The sequence below is a fragment of the Austrofundulus limnaeus genome, unplaced genomic scaffold, assembly GCF_001266775.1.
Source record: "Austrofundulus limnaeus strain Quisiro unplaced genomic scaffold, Austrofundulus_limnaeus-1.0 Scaffold351, whole genome shotgun sequence".
Lineage (NCBI taxonomy): Eukaryota > Metazoa > Chordata > Actinopteri > Cyprinodontiformes > Rivulidae > Austrofundulus > Austrofundulus limnaeus.
This window is the reverse complement of record NW_013952753.1, coordinates 498,636-506,928: the sequence shown is the minus strand read 5'-3', so window position 1 is coordinate 506,928 and position 8,293 is coordinate 498,636. Positions and strand designations below refer to the sequence as shown.

General features: G+C 41.3%; 1 protein-coding gene across 1 annotated transcript in view; it reads right to left on the bottom strand.

Annotated features, from left to right (window-relative positions):
• Positions 1-126: 126 nt before the first annotated feature.
• The window catches only part of sall3a (spalt-like transcription factor 3a), a 15,184-nt gene continuing 7,017 nt past the window's right edge, over positions 127-8,293 (bottom strand). Inside the window, exons 2-4 of the mRNA XM_014022966.1 lie at positions 3,253-6,405; positions 2,686-3,017; positions 127-1,805 (exon numbers count right to left, since the gene is read on the bottom strand). Of these exons, the coding sequence (XP_013878420.1) occupies positions 1,374-1,805; positions 2,686-3,017; positions 3,253-6,405 (3,917 nt within the window). The 3' untranslated portion in view covers positions 127-1,373. The remainder of the gene's footprint in view (positions 1,806-2,685; positions 3,018-3,252; positions 6,406-8,293) is intronic.

Below are 8,293 nucleotides of genomic sequence, written 5' to 3'. Positions count from 1 at the left end.
TATATATATATTAGCATTTATTAAATAAATAATCTGACCTTGTTTTTCAGTTTGAGTTTCAGTCCGAAGTCATACAGTTAGAAAAGTGAGTGGCAAAAAAGAAAAGAAATGCAGATAGGGAGGCCATTCAGACACACATTTGTATTTTTTTTTTATTTGAGAAGATTTTGATTGAGTGATGAGTTTGCACTCTGACGAGTAGCACAGATGCAACAACAGAAGAGACTCTGTCAGCTGGAGGAGTGGCCGCTGAAAACAATAAAAACAGCACGTGATAGATCAGTCAAAAGGTTAACGGTAACTCACAGACAAAAACGTCTTGTTTTTAAAAAGTGCATTCACAAACATGACAAATACTCTCAACTCATGATGTCTATTTTATGTGATACAAAATATGCATACCTGTTTTAGATTTGTCTGAATTTCTATACATAGATATTTTTTTTCAAAAGTTTCACCTCTTTCTTCGTTTTTTCTTTTTACAAAGGTTAAAAGCTGGGTTGTGGTCATAGCAGCTTTGGATATCTTTTGCTTTTTATCATATAAGAAGATACACATGATGTCAACAGATATCCAAATAAAACCTACAGTTTTTCTCTGTTGTTCAAATAAAATGACATAGTGTCTTTATCAACAGCAACTTTTTTCAGTAAAGCCTGCAATTTAAAAACATGAATAAAATGCTTGGGCTGTTATATATATATATATTTCCTATACCCGCTTTTTTGTTATTATCATAAATACTAAAGACACGGGACAACAGTATAAGACAATGCTGAGAGACTAAATGGAAAGATTAAAATAGTTTAAACGTTGGTTTTTTTTTCAAGTTTCCTAGTTCATGAAAAAAATATATATCAGGCGAGCACAAAAACACTAAACTTCGTTCTTTTCTTCAGTCTGTCAACATATCCTCGTATTTAAAAGAGCAACCACAAACTAGGTTGTAGGACAAATGTTCGACTGTCTTTAAGCAAAAATGTTCTCATGTGTATTAGTCCTGTCCACATGAGATGTTTGTCCATTATCACATGGGCAGGATCCTGGTTCCTCAAAGGAATTCAGAAAAGCGGTCAAATGTACAGATAAAAACAAATAAGTACCATGCATTATCTTGCAAGACGACATATTCTCAAACGAGAGACAAGTTTTCTTTGTGTAGACGAAATATCAAGTGAGACGGGAAAGGTGAAGGGCAAAGGCCCCTATTCAGTACTAAATACTATACTTCCAAAATAAAACAAAAATTATTCAATCTGTACACAGTTTAGTATGCATGAGTTTAAACTGGATCAGCAGTTTCTCTCCTTAATAATTTTCTGAACTCTTAGTTTTTGCCAAACTGCTACTTTGGAATAATACAGAAAAATGTTTTAATTTATCCCAATTTCTTTGTTCTCTTCCAAGTATCTGGAAAACGGTCGGCTGACTGAAACCTCCAGACCAGCCTTCTCTATACCCGTCATGGGAGGGCTGCTGCCAGTGTGTACACGATCCATCCCCCCAGGCATAGCTCCCAAAGAGGTGATTCCTGCTCCGCCAAGGCTGACGGGCAGCTGGGTGATGCCTCCATTCTGAATCACAGAAATCTCATTGTTCTTCATAGCCAGGCCATTGGTGATGACAGCAGCGTACTGGTTCCAGAAGCCTGGGTCGACATTCATGGCCCGGGCTGCCAGGTCCTTTTGAAACATCTCACTGAACTTCATGGCATCGCCACCTAACAGAGCCATAGGGTTCTCCACCGACAGGCGCCGACCTCTACGAGCTGGAGCATTGTTCCACATGTGTGTTCCCATATGAACCTAAAAGCAGAAAAAAAGAAAAAAGTTTTAACTTGTGAGCCTTATAAAACAGTATTTACTTTGTATATTTAACTTTTTAAGAAAAACATTTTAAGTTAAAATATAAGAAAAAATAGATAAACATGCAAACTTATTTTTCTTGGAAATTTTAGTAGTAAATTAGAAAAAATGCAAATCTCACGAGTAGATGTCAACTTCAGCAGACATATACATTTTAACATTTTACCAGAAATTAAACTTGAAATTGACTCTTTGAATGAAACTATTTTAATTGTACATTGGTGATAAATCTAAGTTACTTCTTTCTGTAAAAAACAGCTTACACTTCACCAGATAGTTTTTTTCAGATTGCAAGAATTTCCTCGTTAACATATCAAAATATGGAGAAATTTTTTTAACTTTACTAAAATTTCTACAAAATAAATTGCAGCATGATTTATTCTTTGATGAAGATACAAATTTCCATTTTAGTTCATAAATAAAGTATAACAATGACAGGATTAGGATAAAGCAGTTCTGACATAGGACAAAAATTATAATAATGGCTGTACTGTTTTGGTTTCAAGGCCACAAAGTGATAGTAGGCATGCACAAAATAGGTTGCTACAGCATTGTCTCTCAGAAACTCCACGTCAAACCCACATAGATACACTAAAATTATCAAAACTCGTTTTTTTCCCCACCAAAAACTCAGTTTGTGTGTGGACTGGGAGTGCAAATGCCAAATGTAAATCTGTTTTTAAATTATCAAGAGCAGTGCAACAAGGTTTTAAGTTTTCTAGGAATATTTACCCAAAGTTAACTGGTTACTCTTTAAAAAGTATGTATTATTTTGGTTAATCTGTGTTGTTATTTTTTATTATTATATTAGATTTTATACCTTCAGGTTGCCCTTTGTGGTAAAAGCCCTTCCACAAATAGAGCAGGCAAATGGTTTCTCTCCTGTGTGTGTCCGCTCATGGATTTGCAGAGCGCTGGCCGAAGAAAAGTTCTTCCCGCATGAGTGGCAGTTGTGTTGCTTAGGAGTACGACGTGGAGGTGGGGGGGCCAACATGGGGTTGATGCCAGGGCTCGCTGTGGTTGGGGTTGCTGCAGCAGGAACCGGAATGCCCACTGGCAAGTGTGAGTTGTCGTTCAAAGACTTGCCATGTCCATTCATTTCCATTTTGATCATGTTTGATGCAGTGCTGGCTAAATTAGGAGTTCCAAGGCCTGAAAAAAAGAAAGAAATAAAAAAGAAGATCTTTATTTCTAATGTTGTCATAATAAACACACCTTTTTGTCAGTGTAAGAGCTGCATAGCTGCTACACTTAATCATTTTATTATTTCTTTGTTTTTTTTACTGTTCACTGTTTATAATAATTAGTTTTTGTTGGCTATTATATAAATATTGATTATACTGACTAAGATTTGTACCAATACAGAGCTGATTATATTTCTACTTACCGCGATCTCTGTTTAGAAACAACATGTTGAAGTGGCTCTCCTCCTTGATGAAATGCCTGCTAGGTTGAGTGGCAGTCAGATCAAGGGCCCCAGTGCCTTCATTTCCAGAAAGAGGTGATGGGGTCTCTGATTTTTCTGACTTCACTGTTGTCATGCCAGCTGAATTGTTCTCCTGGCCCTCATCTGCCATCATGGCACTGCTGTTATTATTACTGAATGTAGCTGGGGACTTAGACCTCTGGCTCCCAGAATGGCTGTGAGCTGGGGACAAATGCTGCAATGAGCCAGAAGACTCAGACAAAGCCGGACTCCCCAAGCTTTGACTTTCAGCATCCCCCACTGCATTCAAGGAATCTGTGGTGAAGCAGTCAGTATCTCCTGCAAAGCTGCTGCCATTCTGTGAAGGTTTCAAGCCAAATGAGTGGGTCATGTTGGCAGTAGAGTCAATCATCTTCATTTGGTTTTCCATCGCAGCAATGCTGGAGATGATTGAAGTTGGTGGGGAGCTCCCAGGTGAATAAGGTTTAGATGGGTCGACTTCTCCATCTTTAAAGTCTGCTTCATCATCCATAGCCTGCTCCATTTCATCCAGAAGGTCATCATCATAGTTGCTCATTGCATCTAAGCTCTTTTCATCAAAGGAGACATCAGTTTCCATATCCTGCAGACTTTCTGGGACAGGGGTGTTGGGGATCTGCCCTCCCATGTGCATACGAATATGCTGTTGTAGCACAACAGCATTGGTAAACTTCTTCTGACATATAGGGCAGGAGTGCTGGACTCGAAGAGGAGGTTTGGACCTGTGGACACCAAAGTGTGTTTTTAGATTTCCCTTAGTGGTGAATGCTCGTCCACATATCTTGCATTTGAACGGCCTCTCACCAGTGTGGATACGGTAGTGCATCTTCAGAGCACTCTGGCAGCTTAGAACACGATGACAGATAACACACTGGTTCGGATCAGTCATCTTCTTATCAATGTTCTCAACAAGCTGCTGCAACTTTGATGTCTCTGAGGTTTGCATAGAGTCTAGGAGGCCTCCAAAGGGAAACTTGGCCTTAAACTGGTCAGACAGCATTGGAAGGACTGGATGAGAGATGGAATTAGAAACAGAATTTGGGCTACTGATAGGCTCAGTGACTTGGCCACTGCCTGCGGGTGTTGTGGAGGTGACAGTGGTGGAAAGAAGCACTTGAGTCACTGTAGTTGTGGTGATTGTGTTTTCACCAGGCCTACTAGAACAACTTGGGGACAAGAGAATGCCTTCAGGTTTTAAGATAGGAGGTGCATCACTTCTAAAGCTGGGTTTTGGGGAAGGTGACGTAGTGGTCATGCCAGAGTCAGTGGTGATATTTGGGGACAAAGATGCACACTCACTTGTGGGTGGAGAAGGCCTTTGAGGAGATCTGTTAAGTGGAGTGAGGCTTGGAGAGTCATTATAACCTCCAATCATACTTGGGAGCGTTGGAGGCAGCTGAAGCCCAACAGAGGTGGGGACAGTGGGGAGTACAGGTTTGCTGTCCAGCCATGTTGTAACAGGTTTTTCTGGGGGCAAAGACATGCCATATGGAATGCCTGAGCTTGTTGGTACATTGTCCAGGTACTCTGGCACAGGGTAAGGATTCATTTGAATATGTGGGTATTTTTCCTTGTGCCTCTGGAAGTGGACTTTCAGATTCCCCTTGGTAGAAAAACGGTTCCCGCATATGTTGCATTTATAGGGCCTCTCTCCAGTGTGGGAACGCAGGTGAATCTGCAAAGCACTGTCACTGCCAAAGACCTTGGCACAGAATCGACACTTATGCTTAAAGAAGGGGTCTTCAGAGCTGGGCTTAGTGTCAAACACAGACACATTGGGGGGTTTTCCCTTGCGGTGCTTCATTAGAGCAGAAAGGGGATCAAGTGCATTGGCTGTGGCTGCTATGCTGGCCAGTGGATTGGGGAAGATGACGCTGCTCGAGGAGCTGTGAGGTATCAGTGGTAAACTGGAGGCAGAGCTCAGGAAACTGCTGTGATTTAGTGAGGGAGGGGTAGTGGAGTTTCTAGGAAGAGCTGAGCTGCTACTGATGCCACCACCTCCTGTTATGCTACTACTAGTGTTACTGTTGTTAGTCGAGACAGCAGATGAGCAGGAAGGGTGTAGAGATGACAATGCAGCACCACTCGGTGGAGGAAACACTGAGTTATTTGTGGATGTGTTTGGAACTGAAGAGGTGGACTGCTGAGTGCTACTCTGTGGTGTTTGAGAGATGGGCCCTTCTATTGCTGAGGTCAGAGGTGAAGGTCCTTGACCATTAAGAGTGGCTGGCAACCTGACAGGCAGTTGATGGACAGGGGGTGTGACAAAGTTATGCAGATGAAGCTGACTTGCAACAGGAGGGACACAGGAAGATGCAGACCCCAAGTTTCCAGCAGCACTGTTATGATGGTGACTGACAGCAGATTGTGGGGCAGACTGTCTGTTCATGAGGGCCACCTGACTTCGAATTTGTTCAATTAACTGTAGCTGATGAATCTGCTGCTGCTGGAGGGCCATAAGCTGGTCCAGGATCATGGGAATAGCCATGGTGGAAACCCCACTGCCTGCTGCTGCCCTTACACTCTGTGAAAACTGGGCAACTGCAACCCGAGTGCCATGCAGAGTCTCCAAGGTAACATTGGTGCTTGGCATAGCGTAGCTTGTAACAGCAGAGGGGACCACATCGTTGAGCTGAGGTAGAGAGCCATCTGGCTCAGGGGATGTCACGTCTCTGTCTTCGAGTTCTAGGGTTTTTTCAGGAGAAAGCTCCAGCTCCATCTGCTCATCCTCCTTTTCCAGGATATTGACCTCATTTAAGTTATCTGTCTCTGGGATGTCATCCCCCTCACCGACAGGACTCTGATTGCCCTCCCTGGCATCCTCGCTGTCATCTTGCTCACTGGGGCAGCTGAGAACAGGTGAGGGTTGTGAGGGGTACTCTTGGGAGGGGTTAGGTGTATCCTCATTGTCATTCACTATGAGCACCAGGGGGTTCTTGGTGCAGCTCTTTAAATGTTCACAGAAGTCTGACCACTTGAAGAACTCGGCACAGCACTTTTCACAAACATGAGTCTCTTCGCTGCCGCTGCGGCTCTCATTCCCACTGTCTGCATCATCCAGCACATCACCTCGGGCTGCATGGAGGGGAGAGGGTCAGGGGAGTGGACGACAGAAAAGGAGGGAGGAGGATAACAGAATAAATGAATAATTAATCACTAAAGAACCCACACATTTTTTGCAGTGAAGTGCAGCAAAGGTTTAACCTTTGATTTTTTTAACATAACAAAAATCAATATCTTTTTTATTTATTTTTTACTCTGAACAAATTACCCTAGTTCACCAATTCTCAAGACCCAGATTTGTGCATTCACATCCTCTCCATAGAGCCAGCTAATAATTTTCTTTGTGCAATCCATCAAATTATGAGGGCCTATCAATTGTGGATACTGCCGCCTAATGAAATTCCATAGAACCTATTGATTTCCAATATTTCATACAATTCACAGCTGCCTCATCTGTTGGGTACAAATAGGGACTTTGATGGCCCCATTAGGATTCCCCTCTGCTATCAAGCTCAGTCATTTCCACCTGAATGTTAAATGCTTAGGCCTTTTTTTAACTTCTAATGTTTTAACCCCTGAAAATTAAGAAACTATAATCACATTTAAAATCTGCACAACTGAGAGAAGCTGACTAAAAGAAGTTTTCATTTTTAACTCATACTGTTTCAAAATTGCTTTTGTTAAAAAAGAGGAAAAACAATCTTGTTTTGCTTTATTTCCATCCATCTTTTAAGCCTTTTTGACACAAGTCTACAAATTACATACTTGTTCCATGGCAGCAAAGTCTCTGATTAGTTACACATGTTTAATCACTGTTGCAGCAAGCCACTTCCTCTTCCACATGCAGTCTTCAAGACTCAAACAAACCAGCACATGATCTGACCATGAACCTTATTCACACCTGATCAAAATCATGGAAAAATTTCCTATCTTGTTGATTTCTATGTTTTTCTTTCTCTTTAGATAAAATAATAAAATGTGTGTGTCTCTGCGTACAAGTTTAAACCCCCCTCAGTACTAAAAGGAAGTACACGCAGTCACAATTATCCATGTTTGTGCAGAGTCGCATGTTCAGATCACATTCAAAAACAATAAAAATATGGTAATAAATTCACGACTTAAAAAGTTCTTTGTAAATTTTACATCAGAAAAATTATTTATGCACTCGTGAGCAACAGTAAAGCAGACATATAGAGGGACTTGTTAGTTACAGGGACTCAGTAGAGAAATTGATCACTCCTCCCTGTAGTCAGCGACCAAAGGGGAGGGGGGCATTGTGGTCTGCTGGTGTCTTTGACTTAATTAATTATAAACAGAATGATTTTGGGCAGACTTGGTCTTCTCACCTCGGCTGGCTGCAAAACCTGTTGGGGTAATGCATTATTTTACTTTAAAATCAAAAACCTCCAACTAAGCAACGGGGGGGGGGGCATCACATGAATAATTATTTTGGATAACGTTAAAACATATTCACTCTTTTGTTACATCTTTAAGATCATACTCTTGATTGAATGAGAATTGCAATAAAAATTGTGTTCGGCTTCAAACAGAAGACGAAAAGAAACCGAGGAGGGAAATGGAGCCAGAGATTGGTAATGTAAGTGACATGTGACAGTGAGCTAAAAAGCTCCTTAACCCAGTGGTGGACAGCAAAACACATTTCCATAATTGAGGGTTGAAAGGTCAACACAAATGAGTGGGCATTGTGTTGAGCTGATTAGTTATTAGAATGGTATTACTGTCAATCTCTTTTATTCATTCATACAATTACAAGTGGAGGCCTTTGTATGCCTCTGACCTCGCACACAAACACACACACACACAAACTTGTTTTTACATCCTTGTGGGGCCCGTCCACTGACTTCCATTCATTTTTTTGATAATTTTATATCCTAACCCTGACCACCTGACCCTAAAACTAACCTAAGCTCAATTCCCACTTTGGTCCTAAACCCAACCC